This window comes from Ranitomeya imitator, chromosome 1 (assembly GCF_032444005.1).
Source record: "Ranitomeya imitator isolate aRanImi1 chromosome 1, aRanImi1.pri, whole genome shotgun sequence".
Lineage (NCBI taxonomy): Eukaryota > Metazoa > Chordata > Amphibia > Anura > Dendrobatidae > Ranitomeya > Ranitomeya imitator.
In genome coordinates this window covers 866,296,824-866,320,131 of record NC_091282.1, presented here as the reverse complement: position 1 = coordinate 866,320,131, position 23,308 = coordinate 866,296,824, and the positions used below count along the sequence as shown (strand labels likewise).

General features: G+C 42.2%; 1 protein-coding gene across 5 annotated transcripts in view; it reads left to right on the top strand.

Moving 5' to 3' along the window:
• PSD3 (pleckstrin and Sec7 domain containing 3) overlaps window positions 1-23,308 on the top strand; it is an 835,030-nt gene that overhangs the window by 679,180 nt on the left and 132,542 nt on the right. For all 5 annotated transcript variants that reach the window (XM_069742411.1, XM_069742393.1, XM_069742401.1 and 2 more), the window contains one exon: window positions 16,316-16,512. In XM_069742411.1, the coding sequence (XP_069598512.1) occupies window positions 16,316-16,512 (197 nt within the window). The remainder of the gene's footprint in view (window positions 1-16,315; window positions 16,513-23,308) is intronic.

Genomic DNA, 23,308 nt, shown 5'->3' with positions numbered 1-23,308 from the left:
TGAAACATATGAATTTGGATTTCATAATTAGACAACTCGATTCATTATTGCTTTTTTTCCTTTTTCTTTGTCTAGTTTTTGGTGTTTTTTGTCTGTTTTTCATTTATACCTAAATCTTCCTTTAATATGTACCTAAAAGTCCATTTGATATATTTTCACCTTTTTTTTTATTCTTTGTTTGCCATTGTGTGCGTTGTGTTTGTTTTCCTGATCAATTGCACTTTTTAAAAAGTCACAAAATTTAGAGCAAATGTAATCAATTCCCTTCCTCCACCTGATCGATTTTATGTATGCTAGATATTTTGGCGCAGTTTTTGCACTATTTAATGATGTGTAACTTTTTGCGGTAATAAGTTACACGACAGATTGGAGACCAAAAATAAACACCATTTTGACTTTGCACAAAATTCATGAACCACATGTGCTGTTATGAAGAAAAAGCAAAAAAAAAACTGCACTGCAATGAATACCAGAAGACATAAAAGAAAAGCGAATTAAACCAAACGCCCCCCCCCCCCCCCCGGAAATGATGAATTTATCTCATTGTTGAATGATGATGTTCCTTCTGAAACCAGAGACAAGTTAAACAGAGCGTCAACATCTTGAACACACTATACCGCCAATACTAGCCTACCCATGGGTCTCTCTTCAGATAACTTTTTTTCTTCCAAGTACAAATGGCTATGATCAGTTCCATCATTTGTTGTAATGCGACCACATTTACCTGCAGTATGCTGTAGTGTATTAACGGATAAGTCGCCATCTAGCCTCAGGAATATTGTGCACATCAGAACAGTCTGGCAGCAACAGATTATTCCATGCAAGGGAGTTGGAAAGAGTAACTGTTAGTCAACAAAGCCTGCCTTCATGGGAATTATAAGATACTATGTCATCTCCAAACTCTTGTTGTAATGCCATAGAAGTGGATCTAATGCCAGAATTAACGATACAAATTACAAAGAGTATTGAATAGCTCTTTACGACCTGATGACCTTGACAGCTTTAGGGCTCTTCCAGACGAGCGCATAATACGTGCGCTATTCAAGTAAAAATCAGATAGTATACTGACGCAGATATGGGTTTAGTCTGCGAGTTAATAGCATTCTGATGTCGTGCAGTTGCTGCCCTGGAATTAGCTGCCGGGAGGTAATTAACTTTATTCTTTGCCGCAGCCTTTGGCGTTCAGTCATAGGGGCACAGGCTGCGTGGCTTCAGTCACTGCTCAGTACATAGTGAAAGGCGGCTATAACCACACCTCGCCACTGACGGACAGCCGGCTCAACAGTGCATCAATCCTGAGCCAGCTGTCTATCAGTGCTGGGGCGTGATTCTAGTCGCCTATGTACTGGGCAGTGACTGAAGCTGCGCTGGCCATGCTTCTTTGACTGAAAGCCCAAGGTTGCCAAGAAAAATAAGGTTAATTTCCACACAGCAGCCGAGCTTTCAGTGCGGTGGAAACACTGCTTTAAAAATCTATTAACCTGCTGATTGACCCCCCTATCTGCAGGTGAATATGTTTTGGAACATGATGGGTTCCCTTTAAGACTAATGCAAGTCTAGTTGAGTTTGACTTCCTACTAAATACACTGTGCGCGCGTCCTCCTCTAAAAGCCGACCCTCGTTAATTTGTGTCAGAAATAGCGATTGACAGTCATTATGCAAATGCATTTTGCCCATTTAATCACTCCGTTTTAATTAGCATTCTTGAACCTGCGGATATTTTAGCAATAATGCTGTGAGATTACAGATGCCATCTCATGAAAATCTGAAGCCGAATACACAGGCAGCATAATCCTTTCTCCTGCTTATTCATTACAGACCTAAAGTAACAAATACTAGACCTGCTCAAGTTTTCGGCCTCTGGATTAAACAAGAATGGTTAGGCATCGCAACAGCTTTATATATAGAATTGGACAACCACTTCCAAGCTAACTTCATAAAAAATATTCTCTCAATACAGCTAGAGGATAGTTTGTTTTTTTGCCTGACAAGCTAACTTTTTTATTGGTACCATTTTGGAGTACATACAACTTTTTTACTGCATTTTTTTGTGATGGCATGGAAACGAAAGAAGAGCATTTCAGGTGTTTTTTTTTAATTTACTGTAAGTGATAAATAATTATGTATTTTTGATCAGACTTTTACAAGTGTGGCCACACCAAATACACAGGGTGAGCCATTTATATGAACACATTTTATAAGTGGTCATAATTTTGTAAATACCTCATGAAAGAATAAAGTTACGTTAAAACCAAGCACACCATTGTTTTACTTGTGAAATTCTCAACAAATTTGATGTCACGTGACCCTCTTCCTATCAGAAAAAATAAAGTTTGATCCAAAATGGCCGACTTCAAAATGGCCTCCATGGTCACCACCCATCTTGAAACGTTTTCCCCCTCCCATATACTAATGTGCCACAAATAGGAATATTTATATCACCAACCATTCCCATTTTATTTAGGTGAAGCCATATAAATGGCCCACCCTGTACTTAACCTGCAGTCGTTCATCACTTGTTTTATATATTGAACTATCAGAGCATTGCAATATATAAGGAAAGTGATGGTGTCCTATAAAGCTCACCTGTGACTTGGCTTTAAAGGAGTGCTAAGATGGCTGACCTGGAGGCCTTCAGCACGCCACCAACTGCCATGGCAACACATTGGCCTCCAACAATCGTAAGACGGGGAGCCAACGGGCGCTTATCCCTCCCTAGTCTGCACACCTTAAACCTTTCGTTACTAGGGATTTATTGATGTTTTGCCCCTCTGGTAACCAGCACAATGGCACTTTTGCCTCCTCAACACTGAAATTGTAAGAAGGAAAACTCATGGAGTTATGGAAATCACAAGGTCGATAGACTTGTTAATAATATGAAAAAAACATTTCATTTTAGCCAGTATCAGGTATGAGTGTCACTTTGAATTCCCTAGGGCTTGCAAATCATCAAGATCCACTGCTAGCAGCTTCCTTTGCAATTTCCGACCATGTGCTCAATGGAAAACAAGTCGAGAGACACAGCTTACAGTAGCACGAACAACATGAATAGCTTCACTGACAGCATCTCAAGATGCTCAGTACTGAATAAATCCAGATGTTTGGAAAATGTTGTTTCCATTTTTTCATAATTTGCATATCATTAATATGTCTATCCATCATGTGATTTGCATAAGGACTCGTTCACATTAGTGAGTGCTATGCAATGTTTTATCAGATAGCACACGGACCAGTTTTATACTATGGAACAGTGCAGATCTGCAATCTTTTTCTAAAGATCATCAAGAGAATGCCAAGAGTGTGCAAAGCAGTCATCAAAGCAAAAGGTGGCTACTTTGAAGAACGTAGAATATAAGACATAATTTCAGTTGTTTCACACTTTTTTGTTAAGTATATAATTCCACATGTGTTAATTCGTAGTTTTGATGTCCTCAGTGTGAATGTACAATTTTCAAAGTCATGAAAATACAGAAAAATCTTTAAATGAGGTGTGTCTAAACTTTTGGTCTGTACAGTATACAGTGGGGCAAAAAAGTATTTAGTCAGTCAGCAATAGTGCAAGTTCCACCACTTAAAAAGATGAGAGGCGTCTGTAATTTACATCATAGGTAGACCTCAACTATGGGAGACAAACTGAGAAAAAAAAATCCAGAAAATCACATTGTCTGTTTTTTTAACATTTTATTTGCATAATATGGTGGAAAATAAGTATTTGGTCAGAAACAAAATTTCATCTCAATACTTTGTAATATATCCTTTGTTGGCAATGACAGAGGTCAAACGTTTTCTGTAAGTCTTCACAAGGTTGCCACACACTGTTGTTGGTATGTTGGCCCATTCCTCCATGCAGATCTCCTCTAGAGCAGTGATGTTTTTGGCTTTTCACTTGGCAACACGGACTTTCAACTCCCTCCAAAGGTTTTCTATAGGGTTGAGATCTGGAGACTGGCTAGGCCACTCCAGGACCTTGAAATGCTTCTTACGAAGCCACTCCTTCGTTGCCCTGGCGGTGTGCTTTGGATCATTGTCATGTTGAAAGACCCAGCCACATTTCATCTTCAATGCCCTTGCTGATGGAAGGAGGTTTGCACTCAAAATCTCACGATACATGGCCCCATTCATTCTTTCATGTACCCGGATCAGTCGTCCTGGCCCCTTTGCAGAGAAACAGCCCCAAAGCATGATGTTTCCACCACCATGCTTTACAGTAGGTATGGTGTTTGATGGATGCAACTCAGTATTCTTTTTCCTCCAAACACGACAAGTTGTGTTTCTACCAAACCGTTCCAGTTTGGTTTCATCAGACCATAGGACATTCTCCCAAAACTCCTCTGGATCATCCAAATGCTCTCTAGCAAACTTCAGACGGGCCCGGACATGTACTGGCTTAAGCAATGGGACACATCTGGCACTGCAGGATCTGAGTCCATGGTGGCGTAGTGTGTTACTTATGGTAGGCCTTGTTACATTGGTCCCAGCTCTCTGCAGTTCATTCACTAGGTCCCCCCGCGTGGTTCTGGGATTTTTGCTCACCGTTCTTGTGATCATTCTGACCCCACGGGGTGGGATTTTGCGTGGAGCCCTAGATCGAGGGAGATTATCAGTGGTCTTGTATGTCTTCCATTTTCTAATTATTGCTCCCACTGTTGATTTCTTCACTCCAAGCTGGTTGGCTATTGCAGATTCAGTCTTCCCAGCCTGGTGCAGGGCTACAATTTTGTTTCTGGTGTCCTTTGACAGCTCTTTGGTCTTCACCATAGTGGAGTTTGGAGTCAGACTGTTTGAGGGTGTGCACAGGTGTCTTTTTATACTGATAACAAGTTTAAACAGGTGCCATTACTACAGGTAATGAGTGGAGGAAAGAGGAGACTCTTAAAGAAGAAGTTACAGGTCTGTGAGAGCCAGAAATCTTGATTGTTTGTTTCTGACCAAATACTTATTTTCCACCATAATATGCAAATAAAATGTTAAAAAAACAGACAATGTGATTTTCTGGATTTTTTTTTCTCAGTTTGTCTCCCATAGTTGAGGTCTACCTATGATGTAAATTACAGACGCCTCTCATCTTTTTAAGTGGTGGAACTTGCACTATTGCTGACTGACTAAATACTTTTTTGCCCCACTGTATATATATATATGTATATATATAAAATGTCTATATATATATATGTCTATATATATATATGTATATATATATATATATATATATATATATATATATATATATATATATATATATATACTAGCTATTGAACCCGTTCTACGCCCGGGTGGCGAGCATTTATATTGGTATATTGTCTCCATCCTGTCATGCGCTGCTCCATCCTGCGTCCCCATCCTGTCATGTGCTGCTCCATCCTGCGTTCCCTTTCCTGTCATGCGCTGCTCCCATCCTGCGTCCCCATCCTGTCATGCGCTGCTCCCATCCTGCGTCCCCATCCTGTGATGCGCTGCTCCCATCCTGTGATGCGCTGCTCCCATCCTGCGTCCCCATCCTGTGATGCGCTGCTCCCATCCTGCGTCCCCATCCTGTGATGCGCTGCTCCCATCCTGCGTCCCCATCCTGTGATGCGCTGCTCCCATCCTGCGTCCCCATCCTGTCATGCGCTGCTCCATCCTGCGTCCCCATCCTGTCATGTGCTGCTCCATCATGCGTCCCCATCCTGTCATGCGCTGCTCCATCCTGCGTCCCCATCCTTATGTGCTGCTCCATCCTGCGTCCCCATCCTTATGTGCTGCTCCATCCTGCGTCCCCATCCTTATGTGCTGCTCCATCCTGCGTCCCCATCCTTATGTGCTGCTGCATCCTGCGTCCCCATCCTTATGTGCTGCTCCATCCTGCGTCTCCATCCTTATGTGCTGCTCCATCCTGCGTCCCCATCCTTATGTGCTGCTCCATCCTGCGTCCCCATCCTTATGTGCTGCTGCATCCTGCGTCCCCATCCTTATGTCCTGCTCCATCCTGCGTCCCCATCCTTATGTGCTGCTCCATCCTGCGTCCCCATCCTTATGTGCTGCTCCATCCTGCGTCCCCATCCTTATGTGCTGCTGCATCCTGCGTCCCCATCCTTATGTGCTGCTCCATCCTGCGTCCCCATCCTTATGTGCTGCTCCCATCCTGCGTCCCCATCCTTATGTGCTGCTGCATCCTGCGTCCCCATCCTTATGTGCTGCTCCATCCTGCATCCCCATCCTTATGTGCTGCTGCATCCTGCGTCCCCATCCTTATGTGCTGCTCCATCCTGCGTCCCCATCCTTATGTGCTGCTCCCATCCTGCGTCCCCATCCTTATGTGCTGCTCCATCCTGCGTCCCCATACTGTTATGTGCTGCTCCATCTTGCGTCCCCATCCTTATGTCCTGCTCCATCCTGCGTCCCCATCCTTATGTGCTGCTCCATCCTGCGTCCCCATCCTTATGTGCTGCTCCATCCTGCGTCCCCATCCTTATGTGCTGCTGCATCCTGCGTCCCCATCCTTATGTGCTGCTCCATCCTGCGTCTCCATCCTTATGTGCTGCTCCATCCTGCGTCCCCATCCTTATGTGCTGCTCCATCCTGCGTCCCCATCCTTATGTGCTGCTGCATCCTGCGTCCCCATCCTTATGTGCTGCTCCATCCTGCGTCTCCATCCTTATGTGCTGCTCCATCCTGCGTCCCCATCCTTATGTGCTGCTCCATTCTGCGTCCCCATACTGCCTCTGACCCGCTCGGCGCCAAGTGCTGGGGGGCCTGAGCAGGCGGGGACACCGGCGCGCTGTGGGGGTCAGGTGCCGGTATCGCCGCCAGCTCAGGCCCCCCAGCACTTACTATACTCACCTGTCCGGCGTTCCATCGCTGAGCGGCGCCATCTTCCCGGTCTCCTGGCCGTGACTATTCAGTCAGAGGGCGGCGCCGGCGCGCATTAAGCGCGTCATCGCGCCCTCTGAACTGAAGGCCACAGACCGAAGACCGGGAAGATGGCGCCGCTCAGCGATGGAACGGGGACAGGTGAATATAGGCCGATACTCACCCTCCTGGCGGTCCCTGCTTCTGCGGTGGAGATCGCTGTGTGTGTTCAGTGTGAACGCACACCGCGATCTCCCGGGAGCGTCGCTCTGTGAGGCCCAGACTGCGCTTGCGCTTGCGCAGTCTATAGAGGCTTCGGACAGAGTGACGCTCCCAGCGTTATATTATAGATAGACATATATATATATATACACACACATATGACTCCAATTCACCCTGCAAGGCAAAAGAAAGACCTTTCATTATACTCACCTACAGTGCGGGCTGGTCCAATAGGTGTCACTGTACAGTTCCTCCTCTCTTCTTGCCATGCCATCTTCCTTTGCTTCATGTGGATCATACGTCTTTCGTCATCCAAACAGTGTTCCCCTTCAAGCTTCTGCGCAGAAGGACTGCAAAGGACCCATGTACTGTTCTTTCTCAGGAGCCATCTTCGGTCTGTGTCCAACCCTGCAAATGCTGGCAGACTGTTAAAGGGAATCTGTCACCTCAAAATTTGCCTATAAGCAAAGTACTGCAGTGCGCAGGTGCTGGGCCTCTCTGACCTTTCCCAGTGCCTGCGCACTGCAGTACTTTGCTCTGCCCTCATCAGGGCCGATAAAGTACACTTGCACAGGAGCCACGACAGAAGCAAGGAAGAGGACGTCATCACATGAAGATGGGAGTCACCGGACCCGACCGCAGCGGGACCGCCCCTGGGTGAGTATAATCTAACTTGTTATTCTCATCTTTCAGGTTACATCGGGTGCTTATCTACAGCATAACAGAATGCTGTAGATAAGCCCCTGATGGCGGTGGCCTTAGCTTATAGGCGAATTTTGGGGTGACAGATTCCCTTTAATGTGTAGTAACGGAATTAAGTTACTCATTAGAACGGTCACTCAAAAGGGAGTGCCTTCCCCTGAGCAACCAGAAAGTAAGGAGACTGCAGAGCTATGAGCTGCTCAAGAGCCAACTTGAAAATACCCCTTTAAAGGCATGCTATATTTTTATGTATAGGCCAATAAATAAAATCATCTTATCTGACATCTACAGTTTTAGTAATGCTAGATTCACATCTCAGCTCATATTTCCAGCTTTAGTTTCCATTACCTAACCGACACCAACGGCTTGTCACAACCCTGTAGAATCTTTGGGTTTTTGTGTCCCTGCATCCACCGTCAAACTGGAAAACAACAGCCATGCCAGCTTTGCTATTTTGGGAGGATTTTTTATTAGACCTTATGATGGTGACACCCTAACAGAGCCCCAGAGACTGGTATGAATCTAGGCTAAATTATTTCATTTAGTTTAGTATTGCTTTCATATATTGGACTTTGACTACAGGTTTAAAAGGAAATATTTACCATTGCTCTTTATACATGGTGGCATATGGCCATATTTTGTATGAACCTGTAAGAGGGCTCACGTAGACCTGTATCGAGCCACGACTGTAGACTGATTTCTTCCGAATGGCATGCAGATTTTTTTTTTCTGGAAGATTAAATCTATAAAAAAAATTCAAAAAGAATCATGACATGTTTCCTAAAGCATCTGTGCCTAAGCCCTAATGGATAAAACATTAAACGCTTATCTGCATCATTTACAATATTTTTCTTCACATTCTCATTCCAAGAAATGTTTCCTTTTAGATAAATGATCCATTACAAATCATTTGTTAAGTACTGTATGTATAATATGTTTGGACAATATTGGTTTATCCGCAACATTTGTTTAATCACAATCAATATTACCCAAGCAAATTAGCTGTGATATTCTGCCAGGCTGAACAAGCTTTTTAATCTAGACGTTGATTTATACAGAAGGATGATAGTATTTTTAGAAAGAAATGCTGGATTAAAAGAGATCAGATATATCTTGTGACCTTATGTAGAGGCATAACCAGAAGTCTTGTGGATATATAACAATTCTTCGCAGATTTACAAGTTCCCAGTGGTATTAAGCTCTTGCCTTGCTCTCATATTAGATGTACGGTATTTGCAAAAAGAAGGGACATCCCTGGAGGTTACTGATACAATAGACATGTCCTTGGTGAAATTTGACATTTTTATACTTTTTGTGGCATGATCGCTCATACTCCATTGACCAGGTGATTTATTTTATAATAAAATGCATATTTCTTCAGCACACAGAGATGATCCAGTCTCCAAAGTTTTTAAATATATATTTTCTGTAAAAAAAAAAAAAAACCATCATTTTGATAGTGACTTCTAAAATTCAAATCATGAAAATAATTTTAGGTTGACATTGGACATATACAGCCTAATAAATACATGTCCAGCCATTTAAACTAAATTGTATGGAGGACTTTCAGTCTTTTTTAGTTGAAAATAATCAGGAAGCCGTGGCTCACAGAGAAGTGTCTGAATAGTGTCCATACAGCATAGTTATGGCAGGGTGTATTGTGGTGAGATACTTGGAACTGGTTATATTATTTAACTACCTATATATAACATTCAGTTACACTAAAGGCCCTCATACACAGGAAATCAGCCATCCGATTGATTAGCCATCTAACGTGTATGGGGGTTTCCCAAATCCCCCCCCTAAAAATGATGTTGGTGCAGTTTGAGTTGAGATGCCTGATCCTTTTGTTCTTAAAAAGATAATCCACAGTCAGGGCAGGCTTGTTCCCCTCTCTACTGAAGACATGTGGCCAATTCAATTTTTTTTTGTCGCTGGGAGAGTTGGAACAGGTAACTGTCCTGCAAACAAGTATGTAACCAACAGCTATATTAGGGGTATAGCCAGCTTCAAGGACCACTCTGGCATTTTTTTTATTGCCCCAATCTTACCAATGAAGAGTGGGTTTGGTGAGTGTATTAAAATACTTAAAAGGGTACTCCCATCTCCAAGATCCTATCCCAATATTTAGTAGGTATAATAATAATATTAGCAAATACCACCAATTAGAAATGTAGTCTAGTTCTTCTGATTCGCTATGTCTCTTACCTCATATAGGGCATTGCAGTAGCTTAGGGATCCATGGTTACGACCACTCGCACGGGAGGCACGGTGGCGCAGTGGTTAGCATTGTTGCTTTGCAGAGCTGGAGTCCTGGGTTCAAACCCCACCAAGGACAACATCTTCAAAGAGTTTGTATGTTCTCTCCGTGTTTGCGTGGGTTTCCTCCGGGCACTCCGGTTTCCTCCCACATTCCAAAGACATACTGATAGGGAATTTAGATTGTGAGCCCCATCGGGGACAGTGATGATAATGTGTGCAAAATGTAAAGCGCTGCGGAATATGTTAGCGCTATATAAAAAATAAAGATTATTATTATTATTATGGACTAGATGGTGGCTAGATTCTAACGCATTGGGTATTCTAGAATATGCATGTCCACGTAGTATATTGCCCAGCTACGTAGTATATTGGCCAGTCACGTAGTATATTGCCAAGCCACGTAATATATTGCCCAGCCACGTAGTATATTACCCAGCCACATAGTATATTGCCCAGCCACATAGTATATTGCCTAGTTACGTAGTATACAGCATAGAGCCATGTAGTATACAGCACAGACACGTAGTATATTGCCCAGCCACATAGTATATTGCCCAGCCACATAGTATATTGCCCAGTCACGTAGTACATTGCCCAGTTACGTATTATACAGCACAGACACGTAGTATATTGCCCAGTCACGTAGTATGCACCATATCTCTGTTTAAAAAAAGAATTAAAATAAAAAATAGTTACATACTCACCTTCCGGAGCCTCCTGATCGAAGCGGCCGGTTACCGATGGTCCTCGCGCGCTCCGGTCCCAAGAGTGCATTGCGGTCTCGCGAGATGATGACGTAGCGGTCTCGCGAGAACGCTACGTCATCTGTTGTGAATTCAGCTTTTGGGCTCCCTCCGGTGGTTCTAGAGGGTAATGCAGTTGTGCCTGGACTGCAGGAGTGGACAGGTGTATCTACTAATTGCAAAACTGACTGGGGTATATAGCTTTGCAGGATCCTTTAGTCAGTGCCAGTTGTCCATTGTTCTTGAAGGATTCACTTCCCTGCTGGTCTCTCCAGTTTGCTGTGTTTTTCTACAAAGATAAGTCCTGGCTTTGTTTTTGCTGTCCACCTGCTGTGGACCTTATAGCTTTGTGCATTTTCATGTTTTTGTCTTGTCCAGCTTAGTCTGTGAAGGATTTTTTTGCAGCCTAGCTATTTCTCTGGAGATGCAGATATACCCCCCATGTCTTTAGTCAGATGTGGTGATTCGTATTTTCTGCGGTGGATATTTTCTAGTGTTTTATACTGACCGCATAGTACTCTGTTCTATTCTTTCTTTTTAGCTAGTATGGCCTCCTATGCTAAAATCTGATTTCATATCTGTGTATGTTATTTCCCTCTCCTCTCACAGTCAATATTTGTGGGGGGCTATCTATCCTTTGGGGATTTTCTCTGAGGCAAGATAGGTTTCCTGGTTCTGTCTTTAGGGGTAGTTAGATCTTAGGCTGTGCCGAGGGGTCTAGGGAGTGTTAGGTACCCCCCACGGCTACTTCTAGTTGTGCTGCTAGGTTCAGGGTTTGCGGTCAGTATAGGGACCACCTTCTCCAGAGTCCGTCTCATGCTGCTCCTAGGCCACCAGATCATAACAGTCATCATCTTGCGAGATCGCAGCATGGACCAGTTACCGGAGCATCGCAAGTGGGAAAGGCCTGTTGTGGGGCCGACGGACGGTGAGTATATAATGATTTTTTTTTTATTATTATTTTTAACATTAGATCTTTTTACTATTCATGCTGCATAGGCCGCATAAATAGTAAAAAGTTGATCACACAGGGTTAATAACAGTGTTAACTGAGTGCGTTACACCGCGGTCAATGCTGCCATTAACCCTGTGTGAGCGCTGACCGGAGGGGAGTATGCGGACGCTGTTTTGCCGCGACCAATCAGCGACTTGGATTTCCATGACAGACAGAGGCCGCAACCAATGAATATCTGTGACAGACAGAAGTGACCCTTAGTCAATTATATAGTAGATGCCTAAGCTACTGCAATGCCCTGCACATGCAGCTAATGATAAATGTGTTACACAATGTAAATCCATCAATATGCCAGTATTTGTGCAGCAAAAAATGTCCCATGAAGCAAAAACTCCAGAATTAGACGACAGCTCTTAGTGACCGCTAGGGAATTCTTCATGAGCCTATCAACAATTGTCAAAATACTCCTCTACCTGTGGCCAAGACGTGTGTTTAGTGGAAGTGAAGGCTACAACATTGTTATTTCATGAGTGGCATCTTTAATTAATAAGGGAGTGGATTCTGGATGCATGTAGAATATGAAGTATACACGACATAAGGCACAAGGCACCAGAGAATGAAGCAAGCACAGCACGCCTCCGCTCCATAGACATGTCATTCTAAACTACCGAGTAATTAAGCAATTTGCTGACAATAACGCCAGCAACCCACCAACAGTGTAGGCAGAAAAGCAGGAGCATGGCTAAAATATATGTCTGATCTGCAGAGCTCATATATCAGTACAGAATTTGTTATACCTGCAGTGATGAATCCTATTGCACCGGAGTCTATGCTATCCTCTACTGTGTTTGCTCATTTTACTATAGGAATACTTACTATATGTATGGTTTTCTGTAGCGACAAAGTCACACACCTGCAAGAAATAGATATAAAATAGATAATATTATAGATATATAATGAGATAGATGGTAGAAGATATGAGGCGGCACATGGATGCCCTGATTGGATCCTTGCGCGCTTGTGCACATGCATACCGGCAACGCCGAGCACTTGATTCTCCATATGCTTCGTGAGACGGGTCAGCTGGTAATTATTATTGTTTGTACATATGAGAGGCAGGTATTGACCACAGCTATAACATCACCCCTGAGGAAGACACTATTTATTGTTGATACGTGAGAATAGGTTAACAAGGAATTATATGTAAGGTCTATAGATGGGTCTATATAAGTCTATCGTATATATGACCAATATTATCAAAGTTTTGACCACATAGTCTGGACTTATATAAAGGGACAATCGGTAAAAAAACTATTAAATGAAGGAGGAGGAAGAAGCAAACAACCGACCAAAGAACGTCCCAATAATATATATAGTAAATTATTAAGAAAATAATAATAGCAACAGGGGTATCAGTACAATGGTGTAAAACATCTTACTAAAATACCAGATAAAAATAAAAGTAAAATACAAAAAAACAGTAAAAAATAGGACGCACACTCAGGATGTATATTGTTATAGGAAGAAAGAAACAAAGTCCAGTTCAATATGCTAATAATTATATGGGAAGACTCAAAACAAAATCGCAATAGTGAGTCCAAATGTGCCTAATAAATATAGTGCCAGTGCAACCCTCAATGCTTTTTTTTTTTAAATACCACAAGTCTCCCATATACGACGTAGTTTATATAGAGATGTTCATATCATAGTGAACCCATACGTGATAAGACACTTCATAGTGTAAGACATAATAAACTAAATCTCTTAGTGTGGTAACTTACATAGCAATGGCGTTCCTACATCCGAGTGGCGTCCACCCTGACGCTCGTTTCGGCTTGCGCCTTCGTCAGTGTTGATACGTGTGGGGTGCCTGCTCCACCTGGCTGCACATAAGGGTCATATGGCTGCCTAGTGCTCTCTGAGCTTATTCCAGCTGGAACCACATTTGGTAATGGCTCTGTCATTTTAAACAGAACATTTCTTCCTGCCTGTTGACCATGCTTATTTGCACGGTGTTAAACTATTTTTCAGATCTTCTTTTGCTCACTAGATAGGGCTGACACCATCAATTCATCTGTGATTTCCAATGTGAGTTTACTATGAGTACTTACCTGCGTTTGTTAATATGTTACTGTTAGATCTGCATTCACATTGTCAGATTCTGATACTTACCATGGTGTTTGATGGTGTACCCTTGTTTACGTCTTGGGGAGGACCCTATTTGTTCAGATTTTGTGTTTAACAGAAATAAACGCTTGAAATAGTTCACTCTGTTTGTAATGACTATATATAATATGAGTTTCATTTTTTTGTATTGTAGAACTGACAAATTAACTTTTTGATATTCTAATTTAGTGAGAAGCACTTGTATGTATCTCACATGTACCGTATCTATCCATCCCAATTGTATATCATTTTTATTATGTATTTCATATCTAATATAAGTCAAACTATCTCATATGTCTCTAATGTCTAATATCCACCTCTCATATCTATGAGATAGATACAGTGCCATGTGAAAGTATTCGTCCCCCTGGAACTTTTCAACCTTTTCCCACATGTCATGCTTCAAACATAAAGATACCAAATGTAAATTTTTGCTGAAGAATCAAAAACAAGTGCAACACAATTGTTAATTTGAATGAAATGTATTGGTTATTTTAAGTTTTCGTGGAAATTCAAAAACTGAAAAGTGGGGCGTGCAATATTATTCTGCCCATTTACTTTCAGTGCAGCAAACTCACTCCAGAAGTTCATTGCGGATCTCTAATGATCCATTGTTGTCCTAAATGCCTGATGATGATAAATATAATCCACTTGTGTGTAATCAAGTCTCCATATAAATGCACCTGCTCTGTGATAGTCTCATGGTTCTGTTTGAAGCACAGAGAGCATCATGAAGACCAAGGAACACAACAGGCAGGTCCGGGATACTGTTGTGGAGAAGTTTAAAGCCGGATTTGGATACAAAATGATTTCCAAAACTTTAAACATCCCAAGGAGCACTGTGCAAGCGATCATATTGAAATGGAAGGAGTATCATACCACTGCAAATCTACCAAGACCCGGCTATCCCTCTAAACTTTCATCTCAAACAAGGAGAAGACTGACCAGAGATGCAGCCAAGAGGTCCATGATCACTCTGGATGAACTGCAGAGATCTACAGCTGAAGTGGGACAGTCTGTCCATAGGACAACAATCAGTCGCACACTGCACAAATCTGGCCTTTATGGAAGAGTGGCAAAAAGAAAGCCATTTCTCAAAGCCATCCATAAAAAGCGTTGTTTAAAGTTTGCAACAAGCCACCTGGGAGACACACCAAACATGTGGAAGAAGGTGCTCTGGTCAGATGAAACTAAAATCAAACTTTTTGGCAACAGTGCCAAACGATATGTTTGGCGTAAAGGCAACACAGCTTATCACCCTGAACACACCATCCCCACTGTCAAACATGGTGGGGGCAGCATCATGATTTGGGCCTGCTTTTCTTCAGCAGGGACAGGGAAAATGATTAAAATTGATGGGAAGATGGATGGAGCCAAATACAGGACCATTCTTGAAGAAAACCTGTTGGAGTCTGCCAAAGACCTGAGACTGGGACGGAGATTTGTCTTCCAACAAGACAATGATCCCAAACATAAAGCAAAATCTACAATGGAATGGTTCACAAATAAACGTATACAGGTGTTAGAATGGCCAAGTCAAAGTCCTGACCTCAATCCAATCGAGAATCTGTGGAAAGATCTGAAAACTGCTGTTCACAAACGATCTCCATCAAACCTCACTGAGCTCAAGCTGTTTGCCAAGGAAGAATTGGCAAGATTTTAAGTCTCTTGATGTACAAAACTGATAGAGACATATCCCAAGCGACTTGCAGCTGTAATCGCAGCAAAAGGTGGTGCAACAGAATATTAAGTTAAAGAGGCCGAATAATATTGCACGCCCCACTTTTCAGTTTTTGAATTTCCACAAAAATTTTAAATAACCAATAAATTTCATTCAACTTCACAATTGTGTTCCACTTGTTGTTGATTCTTCACCAAAAATGTACATTTGGCATCTTTATGTTTGACGCATGATATGTGGGAAAAGGTTGAAAAGTTCCAGGAGGGCGAATACTTTCGCAAGACACTGTAGATAGATAGATAGATAGATAGATAGATAGATATGAGATAGATAGATATTAGATAGATATGAGATTGATACGAGAGATAGATTGATATGAGATAAATAGATGATAGATAGATAGATAGATAGATAGATACCGTAGATAGATATGAGATAGATAGTATATAGATAGATACATAGATAGATATGAGATAGATATGTTATAGATAGATATGAGATAGATATTATATAGATAAATAGATATGAGAGATAGATAGATCGATATCAGATAGATCTATAGTTAATGACAGATGATCGATCAATAGATATTAGATAGATAGATAGATAGATATGAGATAGATATTAGATAGATAGATAGATAGATAGATATGAGATAGATAGATGGATAGATAGATAGATAGATAGATAGATAGATAGCTGTTCTGGATATTACAGAATATGAATATATGTAAGACATAATAATTTTTTTCTTAACAGAGATGATGTTGATGCGATGAAGAAATCCCCATCAGACAGCAATGATGACAAATCCAATGGTACCGGATCCAAGAGTGTTAGTCGGATTGGCAGTAGCAGCAACCCATTCCTGGACATCCCCCATGATCCTAATGCTGCAGTTTACAAGGCTGGTTTCCTTGCGCGCAAAATCCACGCAGACATGGATGGAAAAAAAAGTAAGAAATTTAATGATGATTTTAATTGTGTGCCTTGACCCTGTTCTGCGGTGCCTTTGGAAAATAGATTAGCATTTTAATCATGGCAGACTGGCAAATTACATTGCGATGCGCTGACTATAAAATGGAACCTGCTATGTGCTGGTGCTGGGCAGGCTGCTGTTAGTGAGCGCTTCATCACTGCACTGGTTATTTGCCTTTCCCTAGTGCCGTTACACAGTAAAATGCAGTCATCATAACTGCAGTAATAAAAATATTCTATTTGCTGCAAAACGCATGTAAGTAGATGTAACTGACAAATATTTTGCTAATGCCGGCAATCAGTGCCTTTTTCAGTTCAGTCCAGACTATTTCAGTTGCCGCTGAAGTGTTAAGGAGCGTTATCTGCAAACACTACAGAATATAGATGAGCTGCGTTGTGTGCTACTTACACAGATCAACTTGGCACATGTTTTTCAATAATAGTGAATTGTCCAAATCACCTCAAATCAATGTACCTCAAAAAGAATCAGCCATGTAGAGAATAGTTTAGGAAAAAATGATTTCGTCTTTATGCCCTGCCTATTGTGAAGCTGACATGGAGAGTCAGACATTACTAAAAAAAAAAAAGCTATGGCCACATTGGTTTTAGTTTTACTACTAGCCCAACCTGTTTCATTGCCCTTTTTTGATAACATTAGACCTAAAGCACCACTTACTGTATTTTTCATACTATAAGATGCATCGGACCATAAGACACACCCCAAATTTTCAGAAGAAAAATGGGGGGGGGGAAATTGATGCATCAAATGGGGATCCATCTTACAGTCCTGAATTCAGCTTACCCTGGGAGAAATCATCAGCACTGGTGGTGCAGAGTCACGGGGTAAGTTTGGTGGTCCGGCGATGATATGACCCAGATTGCTGCGGCAGGTTCGGTGGTGCAGGGGTTCCGCTGACATTTTGTGAAAGCACGGAGCCCCCACACATCCATTGCTGCGATGCGGTGGTCTCCTGGAAATCCCATCCCAAGGCTGATGCAGCAGGTTTGGCAGTGCTCGGTGGTATGGGGACTCCGGCAACATTTTGTGAAAGCCCGGAGCCCCCCACATCCATTGCAGAGATGCGGTGATCCCCTGGAAATCCCATCCCAAGGCTGGTGCAGCAGGTTCGACAGTGCTCGGTGGTGCGGGGACTCCGGCAACATTTTGTGAAAGCCGGAGCACCGCACTTCCATTGCCTTGATGCTGTGGCCTCCGAGAAAATGGCCGCCGGACGGAGGCTGCGCATGTGCAGATTGAGATCTCAGCAACGAGATCTCATCTCCCGAGATTTCGGGGCAAGATCCTGCACCCGAACCACAGAGCACCGCCGAACCTGCTGAACCTGCCGCATTGGGATGGGAGTGAGATCATCGCCCTGCAGCGTTGGACCACCAGAAAAATCACCCGACTCCTGCTGCCACCTCACTAATTGTAAGTACCGGTACATTCCAACTATAAGACACACCCCTGTTTTACCCAAAACATTTTTTTGAAAAAAAGTTTGTCTTCTAGTCCGAAAAATACAGTAGGTGTTTTTTTTTATTTCAGTACTGGAATGGTGTAGCTAATGCATGTTCCCTGCCCATTTTTACCAGCTGCCATCTTCTGCTGTTCCCTGTGCCATTCTCATCCCATTTTGCTAGTTGTGCCTAGCAGAACGCTCTAGTGTTTGCTGGGCAATCAAGTGGTCACCACTCAATGTAAGTCTAGGAGAACTAGGTGGAACAGGACATTAACGGTGCTGAGATCTGAAGAAGACGGTGACTGGTAATTATATTACTAGGCGCAGGGAACGTGCATTAATTATACCACTCCAGCGGTGAAATTATAAACAAACACCTGAGTTGTGCTTTTAAAGGGGTCATTCCACCAGTTTCCATATGCCCTAGTGGGTCATATGGACACCACAGTAGAGGGTTCTCTAGTGGGGACTTCACTTATGAGCAGAATGAAGAGCCGCTAGATAGAATCTTGATCTGGACAGGTATTTCTGATGGCTAGAGTAAAACCATTGTAATCAGCTGGTATTGAGGTGCCTTAAATGGATTCTTTTATCAGTTTTTCTTGACTTTTTCTAACAATTTTTGCTGAATTTGACGGTCTACCAACATTTAACTGTCAAGGGTGCTGTCAACCAACAAGGTTATCATATCCATATTTATCTAGTGCTGGAATGATAACATGGCATATTTTTGATATGCCCCCAAACCCCCAAATATAACAGAAACCATGGAAAGTCTACTTCTAAAGCAGATAGATGAAGCTGCAACCCATAATGAGGTCCTGGTTATGGGGGACTTTAACTACCCGGATATTAACTGGGAAAGTGAAACCTGTGAAACCCATAAAGGCAACAGGTTTCTGCTAATAACCAAGAAAAATTATCTTTCACAATTGGTGCAGAATCCAACCAGAGGAGCAGCACTTTTAGACCTAATACTATCTAATAGACCTGACAGAATAACAAATCTGCAGGTGGTTGGGCATCTAGGAAATAGCGACCACAATATTGTACAGTTTCACCTGTCTTTCACTAGGGGCACTTGTCAGGGAGTCACAAAAACACTGAACTTTAGGAAGGCAAAGTTTGACCAGCTTAGAGATACCCTTAATCTGGTAGACTGGGACAATATCCTCAGAAATAAGAATACAGATAATAAATGGGAAATGTTTAAGAACATCCTAAATAGGCAGTGTAAGCGGTTTATACCTTGTGGGAATAAAAGGACTAGAAATAGGAAAAACCCAATGTGGCTAAACAAAGAAGTAAGACAGGCAATTAACAGTAAAAAGAAAGCATTTGCACTACTAAAGCAGGATGGCACCATTGAAGCTCTAAAAAACTATAGGGAGAAAAATACTGCCAAAAAGGAAACAGAGAAGCACATTGCTAAGGAGAGTAAAACTAATCCCAAACTGTTCTTCAACTATATCAATAGTAAAAGAATAAAAACTGAAAATGTAGGCCCCTTAAAAAATAGTGAGGAAAGAATGGTTGTAGATGACGAGGAAAAAGCTAACATATTAAACACCTTCTTCTCCACGGTATTCACGGTGGAAAATGAAATGCTAGGTGAAATCCCAAGAAACAATGAAAACCCTATATTAAGGGTCACCAATCTAACCCAAGAAGAGGTGCGAAATCGGCTAAATAAGATTAAAATAGATAAATCTCCGGGTCCGGATGGCATACACCCACGAGTACTAAGGGAACTAAGTAATGTAATAGATAAACCATTATTTCTTATTTTTAGGGACTCTATAGTGACAGGATCTGTTCCGCAGGACTGGCGCATAGCAAATGTGGTGCCAATATTCAAAAAGGGCTCTAAAAGTGAACCTGGAAATTATAGGCCAGTAAGTCTAACCTCTATTGTTGGTAAAATATTTGAAGGGTTTCTGAGGGATGTTATTGTGGATTATCTCAATGAGAATAACTGTTTAACTCCATATCAGCATGGGTTTATGAGAAATCGCTCCTGTCAAACCAATCTAATCAGTTTTTATGAAGAGGTAAGCTATAGGCTGGACCACGGTGAGTCATTGGACGTGGTATATCTCGATTTTTCCAAAGCGTTTGATACCGTGCCGCACAAGAGGTTGGTACACAAAATGAGAATGCTTGGTCTGGGGGAAAATGTGTGTAAATGGGTTAGTAACTGGCTTAGTGATAGAAAGCAGAGGGTGGTTATAAATGGTATAGTCTCTAACTGGGTCGCTGTGACCAGTGGGGTACTGCAGGGGTCAGTATTGGGACCTGTTCTCTTCAACATATTCATTAATGATCTGGTAGAAGGTTTACACAGTAAAATATCGATATTTGCAGATGATACAAAACTATGTAAAGCAGTTAATACAAGAGAAGATAGTATTCTGCTACAGATGGATCTGGATAAGTTGGAAACTTGGGCTGAAAGGTGGCAGATGAGGTTTAACAATGATAAATGTAAGGTTATACACATGGGAAGAAGGAATCAATATCACCATTACACACTGAATGGGAAACCACTGGGTAAATCTGACAGGGAGAAGGACTTGGGGATCCTAGTTAATGATAAACTTACCTGGAGCAGCCAGTGCCAGGCAGCAGCTGCCAAGGCAAACAGGATCATGGGGTGCATTAAAAGAGGTCTGGATACACATGATGAGAGCATTATACTGCCTCTGTACAAATCCCTAGTTAGACCGCACATGGAGTACTGTGTCCAGTTTTGGGCACCGGTGCTCATGAAGGATATAATGGAACTAGAGAGAGTACAAAGGAGGGCAACAAAATTAATAAAGGGGATGGGAGAACTACAATACCCAGATAGATTAGCGAAATTAGGATTATTTAGTCTAGAAAAAAGACGACTGAGGGGCGATCTAATAACCATGTATAAGTATATAAGGGGACAATACAAATATCTCGCTGAGGATCTGTTTATACCAAGGAAGGTGACGGGCACAAGGGGGCATTCTTTGCGTCTGGAGGAGAGAAGGTTTTTCCACCAACATAGAAGAGGATTCTTTACTGTTAGGGCAGTGAGAATCTGGAATTGCTTGCCTGAGGAGGTGGTGATGGCGAACTCAGTCGAGGGGTTCAAGAGCGGCCTGGATGTCTTCCTGGAGCAGAACAATATTGTATCATACAATTATTAGGTTCTGTAGAAGGACGTAGATCTGGGGATTTATTATGATGGAATATAGGCTGAACTGGATGGACAAATGTCTTTTTTCGGCCTTACTAACTATGTTACTATGTTACTATGATCTTTTGGAACTTCACAGTCTCCAGTTTATCAAGGATTCTAGAGCTATATTTTGGTGATTTGACATTCATATTATTCATCCAAAACTATGTAGTGAAGCAAGAACAAGCCAAAAAGCATTTCTTCATTGTGCCACAAATGAAAAAAGCGTTTTCCAATTGACAGCTCTACAAAATTAAATTAGCTGTGGGCGCTTACTTGTATTCATGGATGAATTTGTCTAGATTATAATCAGTGCCTGATTCCTAAGTCTATGAATTATAATGATCCTTGTCCTTGTGAGGGAAGTGGCTAGTGCAGACATCTAAACTCTCAAAATCATTTAATCTCCGTCAGCTATCTCCTGCTTTCCTCTACGGTTCCAGCACTTCATCCTGTTCCCCAGAAACTGGCCACTTACTACAGATTTTGGTCATTCGAAAAGACCAATTTAGACCATTCCCTGCTGACCATGAGCATCCATTTGTGGCAGATCTATTGAAAAGAAGATGTGCCATAACGTATTTTTTCAGTGTGGTAGATAAAGTTATTCATGATGAATGACAGGTCTGCATCTCAATAATGGAAGCCCACACTAGGCCACAGATCATGGCAGAGATCTATCATTGTAACATATGGTATTGTTGTCCAAGATGACCACCAGAATACTGCTCTATGAAGTCCCTAAAGTATGGTCATTTTAAGACTACAAACAATTTTCTTTTTAATTTTTTGATTGGTTTGATGTAATATAAAGGAGATTGTGTGGAGAAACTTGGCTTCTATCTGACTGCAGTAATTACATGTGCCAATTAATAAAAACAGCAGCTATGATGGGAGTATTATACAGGGAGTGAAATTACAAGGCCAAATTAGAATTTCAGTATATAAACACAATAAATGAAGGCATAATTGAAGTTCCATTCCAGGAAACTTTCCCTGCAGATCGTCTAGTGCTGTAGATAAGCCCCTGATGCCGGTGGGCTTAGCTGAACTTCCATTTTAGGGGTGACAGGTTCCCTTTAATTAGTGGACACCCTCTATAAGTATAAAAATGTAGGATTTTGTTCTGTGAGTTGTCGAGCAGATTTGTGGGAAGATTAGCTCAGATGAAGTTCAATGGAGATAATCTGCTGCTTTTTAGTATAGAGTCAACTTCAAACATGCGCTAGAGATTAGACAATCCATGACACCACCATTTTTATGCATAGATTGTATTCTGAAGCATGTGCATGAGATGTCATTCTTAAATCTGGACAGAATTCTCAAGGTGTGAAGATAAGGAATTTAGTGTAGTTTCTAAAGGTACCTTCACACTGAACAACTTAACAACGATATCCTGGATAGCGATATCGTTGTGTTTGACACGCAGCAGCGATCTGGATCCTGCTGTGACATCGTTGGTCGGAGCAGAAAGGCCAGAACTTTATTTCGTCGCTGGATCTCCCGCAGACATTGCTGAATCGGCGTGTGTGACGCCGATCCAGCGATGTCTTCACTGGTAACCAGGATAAATATCGGGTTACTAAGCGCAGGGCCGCGCTTAGTAACCCGATATTTACCCTGGTTACCAGTGTAAATGTAAAAAAAAACAAACACTACATACTTACATTCCGGTGTCTGTCGCGTCCCCCGGCGTTCTGCTTCCCTGCACTGTCAGCGCCGGCTGGCCGTAAAGCATAGCATAGCGGTGACGTCACCGCTGTGCTTTACGGCCGACGCTCACAGTCAGTGCGGGAAGCTGATGGTGAGGGACGCGACAGACACCGGAATGTAAGTATGTAGTGTTTGTTTTTTTTACATTTACACTGGTAACCAGGGTAAACATCGGGTTACTAAGCGCGGCCCTGCGCTTAGTAACCCGATGTTTACCCTGGTTACCCGGGGACTTCGGCATCGTTGGTCGCTGGAGAGCTTTCTGTGTGACAGCTCTCCAGCGACCACACAGCGACGCTGCAGCGATCGGCATCGTTGTCTAGATCGCTGCAGCGTCGCTAAATGTGACGGTACCTTAAGGCTAGCTAAGAAAGTTGGGTATTAAAA